This window comes from Lepidochelys olivacea, assembly GCF_965140295.1.
Source record: "Lepidochelys olivacea isolate rLepOli2 genome assembly, chromosome: 10".
In the NCBI taxonomy this organism is placed as follows: domain Eukaryota; kingdom Metazoa; phylum Chordata; order Testudines; family Cheloniidae; genus Lepidochelys; species Lepidochelys olivacea.
The window spans coordinates 63,673,960-63,696,181 of record NC_140420.1 but is presented as its reverse complement, the minus strand read 5'-3'; the positions used below and the strand labels follow the sequence as shown (position 1 = coordinate 63,696,181).

Genomic DNA, 22,222 nt, shown 5'->3' with positions numbered 1-22,222 from the left:
GATCCTTATAGCTGACAGCGCTTTGGAGTCTATCAACTCCCCCAAAACAATAGGCAAAGATTTCAATAACAAGCATCCACAGAAGCAAGGCTTGAACTGTTCCATGGAAAGGCATGGTAGTGACACTGAGAATCTGAAGCTCTAAGGTTTCATTTACAGTGACAGTTTAGATTTGGATACATAATTCTCATGTTGAGGAAGCTAGAGGTTTTAACCAGCTCTTGTGATCATGGGGGAAGTGAATGACTTCTGAAAATATTCCTGAATGGGTTCCTTTGATTATAGAAGCAGATAATTTGACACTAGCCAGAGTGATGTTAAGGTTGCCCTGCGCCGTTTTTCAATTTGTTGGTTTTTCCCCCTCAAATTCTCTCTGAAGATATTTTCTTTGGTCTGTAATAGATTTTTACATCTGAAAAACTCCAGTTGTGCCTCTTTGGACATCTATTCTGGCAGTATGTGTCTTTTGTGGCATGCAACATACCTTGAGGATGCTTAGTCATTCCCCCGCCCCTTCCTGGCTTCTAGAAGAATATTCCATGAGGAAGGATAACAAAGGATTTGAGGATATTCCTTCTAACTGGCCATGGGAGACAGATGTGAACTTGGGGCACTAAATGGAAATTGAAACTGAATGGTAAATCGGTGTTCATTAGTTAAGAAATGGTGAGAATGAGGGAATAAAATGATGTTAAATTCACATTACCTCGGGCACCATAGGAGGAGAGCTTTGGAACACAGCCTGGCTTTCTTCAGCAGTTTCTGCTCCAGAGGAATCATCCCCACAGCAGGATCCAAGGCCTTCATAGCACCTGGTGTAAAGGGGCCAGAGAGGGTAAGGATCTCACCTCTTTGACTCATTTTGACCCTCTGTAAAATGTAGAGCTTGTTGTTTTCTCCCCCCAACAACAACAAAAAGGGAGTGGCGGAGAAAAGTATTGTGAAAGGTTTTCATTTAATTTTTTGACCAATATAGAGATGCGGGGGGGGGGGAGAGAGAGAGAAAATGAGCTTAAAAAAAATATGGAAAGTTTTCTTTCTCCCATGTAAAAATTTTGAAGTTTCAGAAAATGTTGACCAATTCTAATGAAAAGGGAAAATCGGACTTTCCTACCTCCCTGAGATAAACCTGCACACCAACTTTGCACTTGGGGAACAAATGCAGAGGCAGAAAATCAGGCCATTAGAGTTCCAATTTTCTTTACATCTAGCCTTGCAGCCAACAGGTAATTTTACCATTGACCACTCTGCATGAAGGATTAAGCTGTCTTAACTGCCCTGATCATCTTTTTATATCATGAGTCATAGGACTTCCATGTAGTTAAAACCTTATGGGAGGGGCTCTCAAACTTCTCCATTGTGTGAACAGCATCTTGATGATATTATTCCATGGACACCACTCCTACCTGCAAACACAGAGACCACCTCTTCCCCGATCGCATTCACGTGAGACCCATAGGGCAACTGCAGCCATTGCTTACACATGCATAAGTAACACTAGAAATGTATTTCTGTATTTTTAGCTGCCTTTAGTACAGTAAGTGTTTTGCCCTTTCTGAAAAAAATAGTCACAGTCTGCATTGGCTCATAATTTCATCGCCCACTCCCATCTGTTCTTTATCTCAGCTGGAAACAAGGACAACCAACGCAATACAACCACTCCACTCTCTGGGGGCTGCTCTGTGGTCAACAGACTCACTCTGATTTTGGAACTGGTGTCGTATGGAGTCCAGGCTTTTCTCAACGTGCTGGAGATGTATGTTGACAAACTTGACTTGCCAAATTTAAGCCACATTTTTCTCCAGTATTAGTGCATTGTGTTGACCGTGAATTATAATTCTCTTATCACGCTTTGTTCTATATTGGATAAAGGTTGCAACTTTTATCCCTCAAAGAGGGAAATAAAGCTGGTTAGAAATTTTCCAAATGGATTTTTTTGGGGAGTTGGAAAATGCCAACTTGCCAAAAATCAAAGCATTCTGTGGGAATGTGGTAATTTTAGGGGACTTCTGATAGAAAGTAGGCCGGGTTCTGGCAGAAACGTGCATGATTACCTGCCAGCTTGCCTACCTGGGTCCCTGGCTGCTTGGGAGCCTGGACTTCCGGGCCCCCGGGCTTCCTTGGTCCCTCAGCAGCCTTCTAGGCAGACTGCCCAGGAGCCAGAGTTCCCAGCTCTTCAGCAGTTCCAGCCTTCAGAGTCCCCAAGCTCCCTACCTGGTAGGCCGCCAGAGCTCCAGGCAGCTCAGAGAATCTCAGAAACATTTCCAAAAGGTTGAAGTGAAATATCACCATTCCCATCACATTCCCTCAGAATTTCAGTTTCTTGCCAGCTCTAGAAATGAACTTGAGTGGCTCATATTATCACAACAGTTGCACAGATGGAGTTTCTATCCTAGATGTATGAGTAACTATGTATCAACTTGAATTTATAAATACTGCAATAAGTGATTCTATAGCTACACTGCGTTTAGCAATTTGTAATGCTGGAGCATTTCTTCCAAGCAAGAACCGGCCTAATCTTCACCCTGGCTCCAACAGCTCTAGTGCTCCATCGTGCTACTGGCAAAGCATGAGAACAATGCAGCCACACACCTGCCAGTCCCCAGCAGGTTCCCCTCCTCCCAGACCTACTAGGGGCAGTTGTAGTATCAACTACACAAGCCAGCAACATAGAACATTTGTCATCACTATTGTGATGGGTTAGACCCCCCTTTTGGAGTGCCTCTGGATGTGCTGGTGTCCAGCGCTTTGGAGCTGTGCTCCGGCTCCATTCCAGCTCCAGGCAAAAACCTGCAGCTCCACTGCTCCGGAGCTGCTGCAGCTCTAGGCTCCGCTCCAAAGCCCTGCTGGGGTCCCACTGAGCCCATCAGTCCTACCAGCCTGGGTTTCCCTTGCACTGGGTTGCCGTGCCAGGCTCTCAAGCCCCTTTCCAGCACACACCCAGGCAAGGCCATACCCAGCTGCAGACAGACTGAAATCAGCTCTGTGTAGGAGGATTCAGCTAGGGGAAAGACCAGCACTCCGGTGCACACATCATCCATAGTGTAAATCCCAAAATAATATTGTCTTGCGCTGTATAGAGAGATCTGTTCAAAACAAGCTCATAAAAAAAACCCAAAACAAAACACACTCCCTCCCTCAATGGGGAGGATGTTATGCACAGCTTCTCGTCCCCACCCCCGGCTAGTATGAATTGCACAAACTGGGTTTTAGAACAAACTAGAAAAGTTTATTAACTACAAAAGGTAAATGTTAAGTGATTATAAGGGATAGTAAACAGAACAAAGCAGATTAATGAGCAAATAAAATAAAACATGCAACCTAAGCTTAATTCATTAAACAGGTTACAAAATGTAATTTCTCACCCTAAATATTGTTTTAGGCAGGTTGCAGAGTTTCTGCAGCTTAGAATTCCAGTTACTTTTCTTTACAGACTAGACCCCTTTCTTAGCCTGGGCTGAGCCCTGGCCTTTTCCCCAGTTTAGTTCCTCTGTCTCTTCAGGTGCTTTCAGAGTCTTCCTTCTTGGGCAGGGAGGCAATGGAGAAAAGCCTTATTTGACTTACTTCCCAGCCTTAAATAGAATGTATATAAGGCAGGAATCCTTTTTCCAGTGGAAAAATACCAGCAGTGTCCAAGGTGGTACTCCATACCAGGTGACATCACCTGACCCTGCAGGGTCAAAGCAACATCCCAGGAAATTTCTCAGGAAGGCAGGAGATTAGTATCTTTCAAGTTTTATCATTCTCCCTAGTGGCCCATTGAGGCTGATTGCCTACTGTCTGATGGGCGTTTCCCAGATACAAACACTTTTGCAATTGATAGAGTTTATATTGCCAACTTAAGATACAGCAACGATACATGCATACAAATATGATAATCACATTCAGTAAATCATAACCTTCCAATGATACCTCACAACCCACCTTGCATAAAACATCTTAGTTATGCCATATTCATATCATAACAATATTTCTAGGAAGAATATGAGGTGTAACGTCACAACTATCTCCTTGCCAAGTGGAGAGTTGAGGATTTAAAGCATTATTAAATTCACAGATCTCAAGTCATGTTGGGAACAGACAAAATGGGAGGTGTTTTGAGCAGCAGAGTGCCATGATTGACTACAGATCCAACACAAATGTTACCTTTTAATATGGTTCAGTGCTGCAGTATCTTTGTAATAGATAGAATAAGGGTTGTGTAGTGGATGCTGAACATGAGACTCTCTGCACATTGGATCATTGTTTTCATCATCACATCAAATGTCATTGTTTTGGGGATAGTTCATGTTTAAGTTCAATTTCCCATAGCTTTTCAAATCCACAGCATCCAACATACTGATAGCTGAGTACCTTGAGATTGATGGCCCCAGTGTAACTAGATGGTCACATAACCTTGGTTTTAATTAGTAAGCTCAGGCAGCTCTGGAATTAATAAGTGCTTTTAAAAAACCAAGTTATTTGGCTAGATAAAAATTATGGCAAAGACCCATGAATGACAAAGTGTAGTTGTTTTGATTGTATCACTTAATCTGATAATTCCTGTGTGTTCCCACAAGAATCAGGAGATAGACTTTTTGTTAATCAGGACTAAATGGCTATGCTGAAACAAGGCCATTTTGCTCGGTAATCATTTAATTATGGCACTGCCGTATGGTCCAAAAAGAGAGACAGCTTGCCCTGCTGTTTTAATTACTGGTGTTATTAGATATACTCTCTGGGAATATAATCTTTAATAAAAAACAACAAACAAAAGCCTGCTTTCTCAGCAGCTAGAGGGTAACTGGACGCTTACACAGAAATGGGCACCTTCACTTAAAAGGTGTTAATATTCATGAGAATTTCAAAATAATGGACTCTGATCAAGTCTTTGTTCAAAAGAAATAAATATCTAGAATAAACCAAATTCTCTGCAAGCTTTAATGGAAACAGAATTACACTACAAGCTTCCCTTTTCAGTGCAGCAGTTCTTTGTGAACAGACGGCGGCAGATCTGTGTGATGCAGTGGGCAGGGTTTCCATATCATGTTTCTGGCAAATATGATCAGTGTTTAACTCATATTACACACACACACACACTATATGTACACACCTATGCATTTCGGTATTACTGGTCTGATTTTCAGAGATGTTGAGCGCACACCGCTCCAATGAATTCAACTTTAGTTGTGAGTGCTTGGTAAGTCTGAAAATCTGGCCACATATATTCATAGTATGCCTCTTCTTGACTACACACTGTCCAACTGGCTTCCTAACTTTTCTTTTATTATAGCAGAAATAAGTATAAAACAATAGCTCTTATGCAATACTTTTCATCCACAGATCTCAAGGCACTTTACATAGGAAAGTAAAGGGCTTATCTACATGGAGACTTTGGCTTCTGTTTTCCATCTGTTAAATTGGGATCTGATACTTAGAGGGAGTCTACACAGAGATTTAATGTGCCTCAAGCTGTGGTGTCAATGTACAGCCAGCTAGCCACACAATGACCGGTTGTGTGGACCTGTATACACAGAACTTTTAGTGTGCAATAACAGGGTCCACACAGGCAGTCAGGATTCACAACACACATTAAGTCTCCATGTGGACACCAAGTATCATCATCATCCCAATTTAACAGATGGAAAACTGAATCTCAGAAAAGTCAAGTGACTTGCCTGTGGTCATTCAGCAAGCCAATAGCACTCCGAGAGTGAAATTCTGGCCCCACTGAACTCAATAGCTAGAACTCCCTTTGACTTCAATAGGGCCAGGATGTCACCCTCAATTTCTGGTTCAAATTAAAGATTTTAAATAGATTAGCCAGTGTGCATTTTCCATAAATCCAGTATGTTTAACATGAATAAGGGCAATATTTGCTCCATTTCTCATATCCTGTTTGTGCACATAGCAAGTGCATGTTTCTTTTAACTGTATCTTTATTACAATCTTAAAACTGGGAGCCAGATGAGAACAAAGAGTTCTCTGCCATCCCTGAATAATCCTGCAGAATAATTGTGTCTTTGCAATACTAGAAAGATGCACACAAAATTTCACTTCATCTTGCAGTGCAGAATTTCACAGTTAGGCTGGCAGAATTTGATAACATCTAACATGCATCTCACCGAAATGCTAGGCTTGGGAATCAGCATGCCATACCTTTCATTACACTAGGAGGCTCCACATGTCATCAAATGCTGCAGACCTCTCACATTTTGTTTAAGGAATTCCCAGTCAGTTGCACTCTCCGATGTGTAGTGTTCTGAGACCGTTAGATATGAAAAACAATGTTTTAATGTATTGTGTAATAGTCACTTTCATGGTCTAGAACTTTGATAACTTATTACATACATAACAATAAATGTCACAAATTAATAAACTATGCATGAGACAGAGAACACATTCTATTAATTGATTGAGGAACTGAAAGCTCCTGGAGAATATCACAAGCGGCGGGACAGCATCCTTGACCTTACTTCTGAGGAACCTCTCATGCACGGTTTAGTCTAGCAAATGAATATATGGACAACACTTCGTTCATCAAATATGTTCCTGATACATCAGCTTCAGGCAAAGGTAGGCAAATGACTGGTGCATAGGAACTCTAAAACCGCCAATTAATGTCCCTCTTTGTCCATTGTTGCAAAGGCTGAAAAGCTCTTCTGTTGAGCGGATATTAAAACAAAGCACAAAGTCTCCTGCAGGCTCACTGTGGCAGGTGGGGCTCACTAACCCTCCCTGGTGGTCTAGGACAAGTGGAAGTTCCTCTCCCAGAGATGAGCAGGAGGTAGGATGGGGGCAGTCCTGGATGGGGTACAGCTGACACGACGGAGGAAGCATAAGCTGAGGTTTCAGAGTAGTAGCTGTGTTAGTCTGTATTCGTAAAAAGAAAAGGAGTACTTGTGGCACCTTAGAGACTAACCAATTTATTTGAGCATAAGCTGAGGGTTATGCTATGCTACTGTTAACGAGTTACCAATAAAGCCAGACTCCAGGAAGAATGCAAGTCCGAACACTAACTCAGACTGAGACCATGACAGGATGGGGTGGTGACTCAGCCCATTCATAGCAATAAAAAAAGCAAAGATGGGCACACTGTTTCCTTCCCTTGTACAGTCACATTTGAAAAAGTAAGCCTCTCCCTTTATTACTTAAGCTATTATTAATCATTATACATATTGCAGTTGCACATAGGAACCCCCAATTACAGACTGGGGCCATTGTGCTAGGTCCTATACTAGGGGTGGGCAAACTACGGGGGCCGCATCCGGCCCTCCAGACATTTTAATTCTGCCCTCAAGCTCCCGCTGGGGGAGCTTGGCCCAGGATGGTGCTCCAGCCGGGAAGCGGGGTAGCAGGCTTTCCCCATTCTGCGTGGCTCCCAGAAGCAGTGGCATGTCCCTCCTCTAGCTCCTATGCATAGGGGCAGCCAGGGGGCTCCACACACTGCCCCTGCCCCAAGCACCACCCCCGCAGCTCCCATTGGCCGGGAACTGTGGCCAATGAGAGCTGCAGGAGCGGTGCCTAAAGACAGGGCAGTGCGCCTCCACATAGGAGCTGGAGGGGGGACATGCCTCTGCTTCTGGGAGATGCTTGAGGAAAGTGCCCCCCACAGCCTGCATCCCTGACCCCCTCCTGCACCCCAACCTCCTGTTCCACCCCAGAGCCCACACCCCCAGCAGGTGCCCTCATCCCCTCCTGCACCCCAACCCCCAATTTCATGAGCATTCATGGCCCGCCATACAATTTCCATACCCAGATGTTGTCCTCAGGCCAAAAAGTTTGCCCACCCCTGTCCTATACAAAAGAACTATCCATTCCCGGAGGAGCAACTTATGTCAACTACTTATCTCTGCACTGTGTAATTTCACTACTGAAGTATTCCTGGTGATTTCAAAGCTTCCAAAAATTTGTAAAAATGAGAGGCAGCTCAAGCTAACTTTCCAGTACTTTCATTAAATACAAACGTAGCTCATTACTCCAAAAGTTGGTTGGTGGTCATCCACATATTGCCAGTGTTTGTTGTAATAAAGGTTATTACTAGAGCTGGTCAAAAATTTTCCAATGGAACAATTTTCCCATCAGAAAATGCTGACAACTGACATTTTCCTTGGAAACAAGTTGATTCCATTGAAACTTTCAACTGAAACCTGGCCAGCCAGCCCGACTCCCTGAGATCACCATCTCCTTGGCAGCCTGGCTTACTGGGCACCTGACCCAGAAGTTTTAGAAAAATTCCATTCTAGTTCCTCTGAAATGCGTTTGGGCTTTTTTTTTTTTTTTTTTAATTTTCCATTAAGCTCAAAGTTTTACATTTCTGACTTTTCTTTCCAGTTTGGAATGAATATTCTCAGAAATGCACATTTTCTGTGGGAGGAAAACTCTGATTCATGCACAGCTCTAGTTCTTTCTAAATTTATGCACAGTTCCATTAAAAAAAAAAGAGCTTCCATCATACTTTTAAAAATACATCTATTTGGTCATTAGCTAGCATTAGTAATGGGTTCATATTGATTTCTCATACAGAGGCATATTTGTGAGAGGCGACATTGAAATGGATTAATAGAATAGTCAAATTATTCATATTTGCACTGACAGACCCACCGGACCTGTACATGTAAAGTGTTTGTTTCATCAGGAATTCATTAGTTATTAACTCGCTAAAGTTATCCTCCTCGCAGAAAGGCAGTCTGCTTCTTCCACAGAAGCAAAGAACTGACCCCTCAAATGCCACTGAAGCCGCACAGCATGATTAACCGTTTTCTACACTGGAGCTACCGATGGTTTGATTCTTGAATGTTGGCAGGGCAGGAGGGTTAGCACTTCAGTACTTTCACATTAGCAGAGTTAACAATTAGTCCCTCAAAGAATTACCAAAATGAATCAATCTTCTGGCTCAGCAGTTGGCACACAGCATTACTGGTCAGTTAAAAAAATACTGATGTATACTACACATCCTGTGTGCATTACTGGTCACCCCAACTCAGAAACAATACTGAAGAATCAGAGAGGGTTCAGAGAAGGGCAAGTAGAATGAGTTGAGGGGATGGGGAAAAAAAACTCATAAAAAAGAGGGATTGAAACAATTTACATTGCTTAGGGAACATGAGAGAAGCATATAAACTAATGATTGATCTGCAGAAGGTAGATCAGCAACATCTGCTGTCCCCTTACATGTGGTGTGAGGGAAATTCAATGAAACCAAAAGGCAGCAAATTCAAAATGAATTGAAAACAAACAAACAAACCACAACACTTTCACACAATGAATAACTAGACCATGGAACTCATTGTTACAAGACATCCTTGAGGGCCAAGAATTTACCAAGATTTAAATAGAAATTGGATGTTTATATGAACAAGAATATCCAGAGTTATAATAGTGAACACAAAAAAAAAGTATTGGAAAGAATATAAAACCTAACGCTTCAGGGTTTAAACCAAGCTAACTACAGTACTAGGGATTAGGAGGAAGCCTTTGTTGGGGGTGGGGGATACAATTATCCCCCATATGTTTACTGGGGGGATTTCCTGTACTTCTGAAGCTACTAGCACCGGCCTCTACTCCACAATCCTCTCTCTGACAGACAGATCCCAGGTCTGATCCAGTCTGGCAATTCCTATGTTCCACTGTCCAGGAGATGATTCTGAGCCAGCTGCCGGAGTAAGGTTATACCCACGTAGGAATAAGAAAGGGCATTTGTTTGACACACACACAAATCCTCACAAGTGCAAGATTGTGTGTGGTCTAACTTTCCAGCCTTTGCTGTTTTTTTAAAATCCTACTTCAAACATGATGACTGAAGAACAAAGAGAAAGGGGGAGGAGGAGGAGGAGGAAAGAATATTACACGAGTTAAACAGTATTGTAGAAGTTTTTGTTTAATGAGAGCAAATATTTTTGAAGTGTTGCAAAGCATGTGAGAAACAAATGTAAATATTTGGTAAATGTTGAAGAACACATAATGATCCATTTTTTGGAAATGAAAATAATGGACTCAATCCATAAATACTTTCATACTGGATCTACATCTGTAGCTCACAAAGTGGTAGCAAAAATTAAAGCTAGAGCATAAAACAGGGCTCAGACTTTTTTTTTTTTTTTAAATATACACTGACAACAGCTTAACGAGCACAGGGCAAAGTTTTCAGAAGTGGCTAAGTAACTGCACACTCTTAGGGCTTGTCTTTCGTTACCAGGGAATCAACACATGTCGATTGATCCCCTGAGGGTTGATTTAGCAGGTCCAGTGAAGACCCACTAAATTGACTGCCGATCGCTCTCCCGTCGACTCCGGTACTTCACCAGAATGAGATGCATAAGGTAAGTTGATCGGAGAGTTTCTCCTGTCAACCTTGCCCTTAGGGGGCTAAGTCACTTTGAAAGGTCACTTAGGGCAGGTCTACACTATGGGGCTAAGTCTACCTAAGTTACGCAACTCCAGCTATGTGAATAACGTAGCTGGAGTAGATGTACCTGAGGTTGACTTATTGTGGTGTCTATACTACTCTGGATTGACGGGAGAAACTCTCTGATCGACTTCTCTTACTGGGGGATCGACAGGTGAAGCATAAGGTGAGACAAGACCTAAGTCTCATTGACTTTCAATGAGATTTAGGCTCCTAGATGACTAAAATCACTTTTGAAAGTGGTTATGCCTCCAAAGTCATTAGTTGCTTTGTGTGATTTTTAAAGTGTTTAGGTGCCTAAGAAGTTAGGCACCTAAAAACTTTTGAAAGTGCCTCTAAGGAACTATCTACATCTTCGACACCTAAATACCTTCAAAAATGGGCCCATAGCTGCTTTTGAAAATTTTACACCCAGATTTAAAATGCCTAGTTTTTGTCTAAGCTACAAATTCTGCTGTTGCCATCATCAGCAGATCTCCAACAGTGATGAATTGCAGGTCCTAATTTCCTTATACAAGTCCTAGTGTTTGCTGGGTGCCCATTGACTGTTTAGCTAATTTATTCATGGTATAATTTCATGCAAGTGGTACCTGTATATCTAGTTAAAATTAGATAAAAAACAAGGGAAGGGGGATGCAGTTACGCTAGTCACGATAAATCACCTGTGAGGAAGATCTACATTATGGGCTAGAGGAGCCCTTTCCCTCTGGGATACCTCCTCCAAAGGAAAATGCCACTGGTTCTGCTTCCCAAATGCAGAGTAGCATTGCCAACTCCAAGTGTTGAAAAATAGAGAGTCAGGGTTCCCTAAAAAAAAAAAAGTCATTAGACAGAGAGTTAAAGTCAGGAGATAAAAATAAATGTGGGGTTTTTTGGGTCTTTTCAGCCTTTTGAACTTGGAGGGTTCACATTTTCAAACTTTTCTCTGCAACCATGAGAAATAAAAACTTTTTTCTTTAAATGAAAGCAGAGATTCTCATGTAATCACAGGACCTCATGAGCTACAGGAAAAACACCAAATATTGCAGGACTTGATAAAACCATTGAGCTGGCAATACAGGTTGATTAGTGCAGTCCAAGGCATTCAGCACCCAAAAAGTCAGCTGAATAGGGCAGTGGTACTCAAAATTTTTTCCCCGTGGACCACTTGAAAATTGCTGAGGGTCTCGGCGAACCATTTTAATGATTTTTCCAAATGTTGTCTGTACCGTTAGCTAACTATTGTAAAGCGCTTTGGATAAAAGTGCTATATAAAAAAAACCCCTAATAATAATAAAAAAAATGTTGTTCTAGAAATAAAAGCAAACAACTCATATTTTAATATCAGTGTCTTACCTTTCTAATGCGATTGATGTGCCCCCTCTCCCCCGCCACGGCAGTCCCCAGGCTGGGGCTGGGAAGGCGGGTATGGGGGGTCTCTTCCCCACCACAGAGCTGAGGCTGGGAAGGAGGGCTGTCTCTCCCCAGCAGCTGCAGCCCTGGAGCTGGGGAACATTGTCTCTTTCTCTGACTGCCGCAGCCCTGCATGTCCCAAATTGCCCCCACCCCCTCTTCTCACCCCACTGCCCCCTCCCACCTACCCCTTATTCCCACCCCCAAGGCCACCACCCCACCTTACATGTGCATCTTCTCCAGGGTCCAGGCACCTAATTAGTGGAGCCACAACTGTGCAGCATCACTAATTAGGTGGGTGCCCAGGCATGCACCCTAGAGGGAATTATCCACAGACCACCTGAATGGAACTCACGGACCACTGGTGGTCCACGGACAACAGTTTGAGAACTTCTGGCCTAGGGCACTGCCTTCTCTTTGTAACAATTAGTGTCTGGAGGCTGGCACCAGGCAAATCCCTGCTCCTCCTGTAAAATAAAGTGTCTGTACTGCATATGAGCATAGTCTCCATGGCATACTTGCTAGGATTCCACTCAGCCTACAGGGCTAATTCTCCAAAGCCTTGTGCTTTGTGCAGTCATTTACACCTGTGCAAAGGAGGAGTAAAGATGATATTTTGTTCTGACCCACCATGCACTGGTGTACATCCATAGTAGGTACAAGGCAAGGAGACCAAGCTGAATATGTGCGGTGCACTTTGCATTCCTCTCACGACATACTCTGGCTAATGTGAAAAACTCTGAGCTCCAGAAGAAGCAATATGGGACTGGTTACTTCCAAATCCAATTTCTTCAGTCATATCATAAGGGACCTCCCTCACTGCAGACTAGAATTTCATATACCCCAGTGCAAATTCACTGGACTGTAATGGAGATATTCCACATTTACACCAGTGCAAATGAGATCAGGATCTAACAATTCTGTGGCAAACAAAGTTTTAAAACCAAGTAATTTGAGAGCTATTTGAAAAGCAGAAACAAGTTTATTCATCAAGTTCACCTTTCTAGTGTTTGTCCTCAGCTGAAATGTTAGCCCAGAGTATCTGGCTTCTTATAAGTCTTTGAAAATCGGGGCTTGTGACACAACTGCTTCCTCAACAATCACTACAGTGTTGCTACAGTTACGCTTATAATAGGGCTATCGGGATTGAATATCTAGCCTAGGCCTGAAAACACTGTCATAGTAAGTTGATGACAGGGAGGCTCCTTCTGGTCTCCTTTAGTTCTTGGACATAAGCCTAAGCTATAAATAAACCTGTGTAACAGTTTCTTTATCTCCTAAGGACAGAAGATGCCTGCCTTTCAGAGCTGTAGAATTTAAATCCTTACTACAGCAATGATGAGACAGTTTCATTTTACCCCTTTTAAAAACATACATTCAGTATTTCTTTTAAAAAGATCTTTTTAGGGTCAATTCTTGAAACATTTCCCCCGTACGTCTAATGTCTCCAAGTCACGGAGTCCCATATGAAATTAAATTATATGCAGAGATTCATTTGTCAGTGAATTATTACTATTTATAACAATGTCATTCCATTAAGTCATAATTCAGAATAGCCAGTCAAGAAAAACATAAAAGCAATTTTACTCCGAATCTCTTCACTTATACATCCACTCTATCACATGCATGTATTTCCAGGTTCAAAGTGCTTGACAAAGTTGGATAAGATGAGATGAACAGTGGTCCCAACAAGTACAAAGTAGGATTCTTCCATTTGTGGTTAGACACAGGGGAAATAAAATGAACATTGGTATTAAAACAGTGGCTCTTGCTATTGCACATGGCTCTCTCAGAATCTGTTTGTTTAAAAGTGCACATTCTTTCAGTTTCACTACATTTATGTGCAACACAAGCATGCAATCCAGATAAAGAACACACAGGATCAATCCAGGCAGTAGCATAGGATTAAAAATTAACTAGTCCTATCAAGGTCCAAGGTCTTGCTGCATAACACTAAGACTCCAGAATTAGGTTTACTTTGGCCTTGCTCTCTTACCACGCAGATATAGTTACAGCTGGGGAATCACTAAACATCACTAAATGTTAGTGATGTGAGAGAGACAAGGTGGGTGAAGTAATATCTTTGGCTGGACCAACTTCTGTCTCGTCCACCAACCGAAGTTGGTCCAGCCAAAGGTATTACACCTCACCCACCTTGTCTCTCTAATATCTTGAGACTGACATGGTTACATCACTGCATACTAATTAGTGATGTCATTCCTTGAAAACTCTCCATTGTGGAGTGGCCAAGTGCTGAGATGTTCCATGTGCATTTATGAGAATGAAAGAATATCATCTTCTGCCCAGGAAAATGAAAGCCTCAAGTTCTATGGTGAGGTTGATGTGTGGAGAAAACAAGTGGCACTGGTGGCAACCTACAGGTCCCTCCTTAACTGCACAGAAGGGAAAACATTTTAGTAAATGAAATAGTAATTAAAGCACATTATGCAAACATTCTTTGGATTAAGTGCCTTAAATCCTTTGAGAGAGGAGAACAACCAGTTAGTGCTAAAGATCTAAGCACCCACACCATCCTTCAGTGATGTTTAATATGTAATAAAAGAGGGTGAGATAAGGATGAATGCCCACCCAGATTCCTTTGTTTTAACATAGATCTCATAGAACCAATGTTCCCACCCTCCTCAGCTTATTTAATAAAAAACAAGTATCTGCCTCTAAGAATTGAGCATGACATCAAAACCCAACATAATTATTTAAATTCTCATAACAATTAGCTTTCTTGCTTTGAAATGAGGAAACTAACATCTAAGGCTGTTTACATTATACTACATTTATTTCAAGTGATCAGAAGTATTTCACCAAATACACAGTACAGACTACTGAAAAAAAGTGCATGAAAGGTAGGAAATAACCTGAACAGCAAAGTTTTCAGGAGTGTGAAACAAATAACTGTCCCTGCAGGTGTGTATCCTCCTAAGATCAGGGGCTGGGTCTTCCTTGGTGAACAGAGAACACTGGCAACACAGAGCAATTATAAAATAACCTTAAAAGGTTGCTTTGATGGCCATCTTTGGTTCTCTGTTTGTACAATGTCTTGCACAACAGGGTCCTGGTTCATGATTTGGGGTCCTCAGTACTACCACAATGCAAATAATTAATTAGAAGAATATCACTGAAGTCAATTTTTGTTTCATTCCCTGCACATTTAGAGATAAAGGGCTAAAATAATTACTGGTGTATCTTCATTGAAGTCAGCTGGGTAACAGCAGTAATGAATGTGGCCCAGAATACTTGTGAATAATTTAAAACATGACAATATCTTGGAAGAATTGTGAACCACAACAAACCTGTAGAATCCTAAGCAGTCTGTCATTTACCTCTTTAAAATAACAGATCTACGCATTTTAGAACAGAGGCATATTCTATTTTTACATGGAAAGGAAAACTGTAGTATAATACCTCAGTTAATTAAATACATATTTGCTAAAGACTGTGTCCATAGTTTCTAGATTTTTTCTGAACAGGTTATGGAAATACCTGTCACTGCTTCACTGACTTCTTACTGTAGTGATGATTGCTCTCTTTGTGAAAGCTTCTGTTTAAAGGATACTTCCCAGAAGCTCAGGACTAGTGATGTACTGTAGGACACAGTGAATGCAGCTGTCATTTGAATGCATGATGGGACAGAATACTTTCGTGGTTAACAAAGTAAGTTCGCATTTTTAAAAATAAACTTTTTGGGGATTAAGTGGAGTTCCAGAGGAAAGGTCACTAATAATCAATAATAGCACAAAAGTGCTGATAGCCTCTATTTCTTCTCTAGAAGTGAGAGAAGATTATCTTCTGAATCCTGATAAAAGATAAGCAACACTGGACAAGTAATAACTCAAAAAGGAGGAGTTTGACTGGGAATTGTAACAAAATATACTCTTGGAAACTACTATTGGCAACTAGAATCATGTATTCACTAAGGGAAGGATTTTCAAAAGCATCAACATTGCCCTCTGTTCCTATCAAAATCAATTGACAAATGGTTTTCCTTTAAACATGGGCTTGGCTTCAATAGGAGCAGAGTTAGGCCAACAGTGAGTGCTTCTGAAATCTTGCTGCTACCTTTACTCGGGTGATTAATATTTACTCATGCAAGAAATCTTATTATCCGACTAAAGGTAGCAGCAAGATTTCAAAAGCACTCACTGTTGGCCTAACTCTGCTCCTATTGACATTAAAATAGTCTTAATCCAGACTGTAAAACTGGGACCTGACTGTTTAGTGAAGGACAGGCATGCAATGCTCAAAAGCATTTAAACTGTGACAGAAGGGTGGAATGGGGTGAGGAGAAGAGAACATTTTATTTGCAGGTGAAGATACAGAGCAGTCAACAATCTAGATAGACATACTAAAGAATCTAAACATTCCATAGAGACACATTCACTATATTTCTAGAATAGTTCAGAGTACAGTACTATATAAGTCACCCTAATCCTTGCATAAGCCTTTGAAGTATAGTAAAACTCAGTGCAGTGCTGAAGCCTCTGCAGTATATTTTGGTTTCTTCCTGAATAGGATTTTAACTGTCAGCTACAGTTCTTTTTTCTTCCAACTGGTAATTAGGCCAGGATCCTCCAAGATAAATCCTACAAAACACAAACAGGCACAACAGAAGGACACCTACAGAGATTGACCAGAATCAACCCCTTCCAGATTTCCAAAAGTATTAAGCATAAATGTTCTTTGGATATTAGGTTTAAACCTATTTATAACACAGAGTGTTGGGCTTGTGTATTCTTTCTCAATAAAGATGCAAGATGTTTGGGAGCCATAAATAGATTAATGGAGTCTCAAAGATTTTTGTTTAGGAGTGGACAGCAATATCCATTATCCCCAAGAACATTAAGATGCTAAACTCAGTGGCTGCTCTAACATGAACTAACTGAAACCTTAGGGACATTTGTCAGCTGGTGGCTGCCAGAGTGCATCATACTCCAGCCCCTCCCGTTCAACTCCAGGAGCTGCAAGGTGGGAGGTGTACAGTTGACACTGTGCCGAAGGATATGACGCCCCTGCAGGGATCTTACTGGCAGTTTCCATTCACTTTGTACCACTCATGGGAATGGCACAAGGCAGAGAATCTGTTCCACAATGAGTAGACTAGATTAGAGCTGATTAGGGAGTGGAGGAGAAATTGATCAAGTTGGGAAGAATAAAGATCTTCAGAAAGATGCAAGTCTGCATTATTTAGATGTTTTATTATAACTTTAAAAGCACAAAATAATCACTTGAGTTACTATATATAAATTGGCAGCAGTGGAGTGGCAAAGGACACTGCTCAGAGTTTAGGCTAGTGGCAGAATACTAGCCGAAAGAGACTGTTTTTCAGTCAGGATCTGAATGTTTCAGTCCCTAGATACTTGTGAAAGATTTCTTGTTCATAGAAGAAACTGACCACATCTGTAGTCTTCCACAGTTACATGCATTTTTGTTTTACTGCGAGGTAACCTAGTTGAAAACAGCACTATACTCCCATCTGTGATTGACCTCACCTAGTTTATCAAGTCTAAAAAGGACTGACCTGAACAAACAGCCTCAAATCAGGATTCCAGAGGAGAAATACCTTAAAGTAGCTGAAAGTCTAGTGGTTTTTTCTCTTTGGATTGTCTTGGAGAAACCACTAGTTATCTTTTCAATCTGGCAGGACATATTTTGTGGATTATTTCAGCCTTATCATTATCCAACTTGGTGGAGGATAGTTTTGAATCATCTATCAAAATCTTGTATATGACAGAAATTACAGAGTAAAGTTCCCAGGAAGGCAAAGATTCAAAGGGGTTCTAGAGTAAGGCTTATTTTACCTTGACTTTTGAGATAATAGAAACTTCTTTAGAAAGCAGAGGAAGGGGTCAGGAACCAGAATGGGTTTTTTTTTTAAGTGCCTTTCAAAAAGATGTCATCTAAAACTTCAAAAAGATCAAACATTCTCAAGAGTCTGTTTCTCACCATGTTGGCCAATATAACATTTTGAGAGAAGATGAAGCAAAAGTTACATAAGAACGGCCATACTGGGTCAGACCAAAAATCCATCTAGCCTAGTACCCTGATGTCTCTCTCACATTTGGCTTGCGAGCAAGAATTACTGGCAGCCTTAGTATAATAATAAATAAATTAATAAGTAAGTTGACTAATAGAAGACTGGGCTCCAAACCAAAACTCTCACTGCTTGCATCCAATTGGATAGGATAGTATGACTAACTCTGGAGGTGCTTTCTTAAATTGAAGGATGTTTTCCATCAAAAGCTGCAACTTCTGGCTTTGCTGAATTTCTAGTGTTTTCTGTAGGTTATACTGTTTACATATAATTCCACTTAATGCCATGGCTAAAGTGGTAATTATCCATTCAAGGGTCAGATCCTCATCGGTGTCAGATGACATAGTTCCATTGACTAACAGGTAGAAACACCAGGTAACACCACCTGAGAATCTGGCCCCAAAGATCTAATTTATTTCATAGAATCATAGAATATCAGGGTTGGAAGGGACCTCAGGAGGTCATCTAGTCCAACCCCCTGCTCAAAGCAGGACCAATCCCCAACTAAATCATCCCGGCCAGAGCTTTGTCAAGCCTGATTAGCACTTACCTAAAATGAAGTGCATCAATGTTAATGGCATATATACAGTGGGAGAGTGCCTCGATCAGAGGAAGTACAAATACAACAATGATAGAATCATCTCTGCACCACTGGTAGCAATTGTACATTTGGATAGCATACTAGGATAGTCAGAGTAGTTATCACACCAAATGTATCCAGCATAGATAAGGGCATGATCCCATTTCCTTTGAAATCTGACAGAACTTTCCTTGACTTCACTAGCAGTAGACTTGGGTCCTGAGTACTTGAAGTGCCAAGAGTGATTAATGACAATATTTTTCAATCTGAATTTGCTTTGCTAGAAAGTGACTGGAAACATGAGCTTGATTTATCTGTATATTAACATGATTAAGGTTATATGTTCAATTAGGGCAAATAAAATCTTTTTAGAGGAAGCAACAAAGTGCAAGGGTGCAATCCTGAAGTCCTTACTCAGAAAAACGCACATTTACTTATATAGGAATTTTATAAGCACCTCAGGATTGAACAATAATATGGTGGTAAAAAATGTCTGAGCTTTGACTACACTACAGCTCCCACTGTTGTTATCAACGGTTGAGTTGTACTGGCAGTGTAGTGCAGATCTATTTTTGTTGAGTGTAAAAACAACCTTGTAGTGTTTCCTTAAATCTTGGTGGATTATGTAATGGTTATTTCCCTAAACAGTTTATAGATCTTCGGTGGTTATTTTTCCTCTTCTAAGACACAGCATTCTTGACATTCTTACGGTTGTTTCAACATTGACTACTCTGCAAAGTCTTTTGTAAAAAAGACCATCCTCTCAGTCATTACAAATACACTGAATAGAAACATACCTACTAGAGCTTAAGATACTAGTGGAATTCTTGTCTCCGATACCTCGCTGAAATTAATGCAAAACTATTCTTTCTTGTTTAATACAAATTGATTCCCCTCTGATACTCAAAAAAATGCCTCCCCAAAACATTTTCCTCCCTAGTTCCAGTTAATAGAACGATACAGTTTGAGCACTTAAAAGTGAATCATGGAACCCTCTATTCCCCGCTATAGCTACACCATTTTACATGTTTCTCACTGACACAGAAAGCAATGATAATCTTTCCTACTACCACGGGCCCCATTCTTGAGGTCAATAATAGCTGGTTACAATTAAACCACTGAAGGATTAAATGCATGCTGCACATAAGTATTGGAAATCTGAAACTGCTGCTCAGTTTTTCCACACACTCTGTGTAGGTATTCCCACCCCAGGGGTTGAGCACAAACGAGTGCCAATGCACAGATTCCAAGGGACAGTGCAAGGCGCTCACGTCCCATGTGCTCAGTTTCCAGAGGACTGCATACACCTGTGGGGGAAGCTGAGAAGGATGGGGTGGTGCTTGGTGGAAGCAAATTCCCCAAGGCACTATGCACAATATATTTTGGGGGCATCAAAAGCTATATAAGACTTACAGTAGTGCAAATAAACAAGAGACCACAAGCACCTTAAAATCAAAGCTCTGCCCAGGACAGGGCATCACAGTGCGTCTGAGGTTTTAGCTCATGCCCCTTTGTTAAAACCCCCTTTACTAATTCAGCAGCAGATTGTCTCACTTTTCTTCCAGGCTCATGCAGTTTTTCCTTTTAATGGAGTCTCAGCACTTTTGATAATTTAGAAAAAGATTTTTCTACCACCACTTCCTACTATTTTGAACACTGGCGTGGGGGCGGGGAGCTCAGGCTGTATCTCATTAAATATCTCCTCTCAGGCCGTAGTTGCACAGATCTTGCTCCCATTGCAGCCCTACTTTAGGGACCCTGGTGAGATCCGCTCCACTGGGGGCTGGTGCGGGCGTACGAGTGTGCGCGCGCGCACGCGCTCCCACACCCTGCGGAACTCGCTCGGGATCCCAGGCCGCGCCCCGCCGAAGAGGGGAGATCCCCGGCACACGGCCAGCAGAGGGCCTGGTGCACACGCCGCGCGCAGTGCCACGCACACACCTGGGGTGCGGTCCCACGCACTCTGCTGCTCCCCCCACCCAGCGCGCACGCGCGCCGCGGCCCTGTACGCCCACGCCCACCGGCGAGTGCACCGCGCGCGCGCCAGCTCACCTGGTTCGCGCGCCCCACGGATCACCATTGGCTGCGCTCGCGCGAGCCGGTGACTTCCCGTTCGGTGCGGCCGGCGGGCGGGAGGGAACACGGAGCCATCCGGGTCCTGCTTGGTGCTGGCAGCCGCCGCGCCGCACCGCGCCGCCGGCCCCGGGGAGCTTGGCCGGCCGGCCGTCCCCGCCGCAGCCTGTAGGTCTGCGGGGCCGCCATGCATCTGCACCAGGTGCTCACCGGGGCCGTCAACCCCGGGGACAACTGCTACTCGGTGGGCAGCGTCGGGGACACCCCCTTCACGGTGAGGGCGGCGCGGGGGATAGTGGGGCGGGGGTGGCGGGATTGCGGGGAGGGGTTTAGGTGGGGGTAATGAAGGGTGGGGCAGTGGGATGGGATAATGAAGGGTGAGGCAATTAGCTGGGGGTAATGAAGGGTGCGGGTAATTATAGCTGGGGCAGTGGGATGGGATAATGAAGGGTGAGACAATTAGCTGGGGGTAATGAAGTGGCGGGTAATTATAGCTGGGGCAGTGGTGCTGACTAGGTGCATGGTGGTGGGTAGTTATGCGCTCATGGTAGGCTGGGAAATTCATATTGAGATGCTCCAGTACAGAAAGTGAGTGGGGAGAGAGGGGAAATAACCCATCCATTCAGTCCTTTGGTGTCTGTTTCCCGTGCAACAATCCCCTAGCGCCCACTTGGGGAAGCAAGGGAGGGAGGGATCTGCTGTTTTACTCTCCCAGAACACAGCAGCAGACTGGGGCTGGGATTCAAGGATGCATTTGTCACCTCTAGCTAGTGTTGAGGGCCCACCTGACATTGTGAAAATGAAAGAGGGAGGGAGACCAATCAACTACATGTCCCTGATTTTGTGTTCAAGGAATAAAATAGCTAATAGTATGACTATTTGCGATGAAAAGGAAGATTCAGTTGGAACAATCTTCTTAAATACCCAATCTGCTGTTGGAGAGCAATTGGTCTTCTGTTACTATGAGGCATTGAAAAATTAAATATTTATTCCTTTACTAAAAGCTTCCCTTAATATAAGTGAAAACAGATAAGACACATTTGAAACACTTTGTTAGAGCCTAGTAATTTATATTTTGAGTCTATTTATTTACCATCCATGGGCCTCTCTTTCCCCCATTTTAATGTAAACTTAATTGTCACTGATTTGGGTTATGATGTGACTCTATCTGATTTCAATGAGGGATCAGCTTCTGCAGTGTTTAGCACAATATAATTTAATCAGTGTTTTACTATTTGAGGGAGAATTGTCTTACTAGGTTTTGTGATAACCTTTACCAGCCATCATTCCAGGCCTGAACTAGTTCTTAGCTAAGTGATATAAAGCATCATTTTTATTCTAAAATAACTGTGGGCAGACTAATAGGACATTTTAAACCCTGCTTGGTCTTATCATAACTGTTTTTAATAACAGATGGTTAAAAAGCTACAAGATACAAAGGGAACTAAGACTGAACATTTTCCCTCTTGTGCTGCTATGCAGGGCTACTGACATCTAAGGGCATTGTATGGCTGCTGTTACTTTTGACAGTCATATAAAATCATATTATAGTGTTCTTTCAATTATAATGTCCTGGAGAGTCAGTTTATAATATGCTGTCATTGTGATAAAATTTATTTTTGGTAATACCTGTTAGTTTTACAACACTCACAACAAATTATATCCTTTTGCAGCTTAAGCAATACAGTATTAGGTTATGTCGATTTTCCAAGAATACCAAATACCGAATTTGTTTTAGACAAAT

The 22,222-nt window shown here is 42.1% G+C and overlaps 1 protein-coding gene and 1 long non-coding RNA gene across 5 annotated transcripts in view; one reads left to right on the top strand and one right to left on the bottom strand.

Annotated features, from left to right (window-relative positions):
- Nucleotides 1-706: 706 nt before the first annotated feature.
- Nucleotides 707-20,597, bottom strand: LOC311527919. The gene is made up of 4 exons (XR_014713479.1): nucleotides 20,458-20,597; nucleotides 11,050-11,194; nucleotides 6,139-6,852; nucleotides 707-812 (listed from the first exon to the last, which is right to left on the bottom strand). It is a non-coding gene; the product is annotated as an uncharacterized lncRNA (long non-coding RNA).
- The window catches only part of DMXL2 (Dmx like 2), a 105,693-nt gene continuing 103,987 nt past the window's right edge, over nucleotides 20,517-22,222 (top strand). For all 4 annotated transcript variants that reach the window (XM_084642376.1, XM_084642375.1, XM_084642374.1 and 1 more), the window contains exon 1: nucleotides 20,517-20,752. In XM_084642376.1, the coding sequence (XP_084498502.1) occupies nucleotides 20,666-20,752 (87 nt within the window). In that variant the 5' untranslated portion in view covers nucleotides 20,517-20,665. The remainder of the gene's footprint in view (nucleotides 20,753-22,222) is intronic.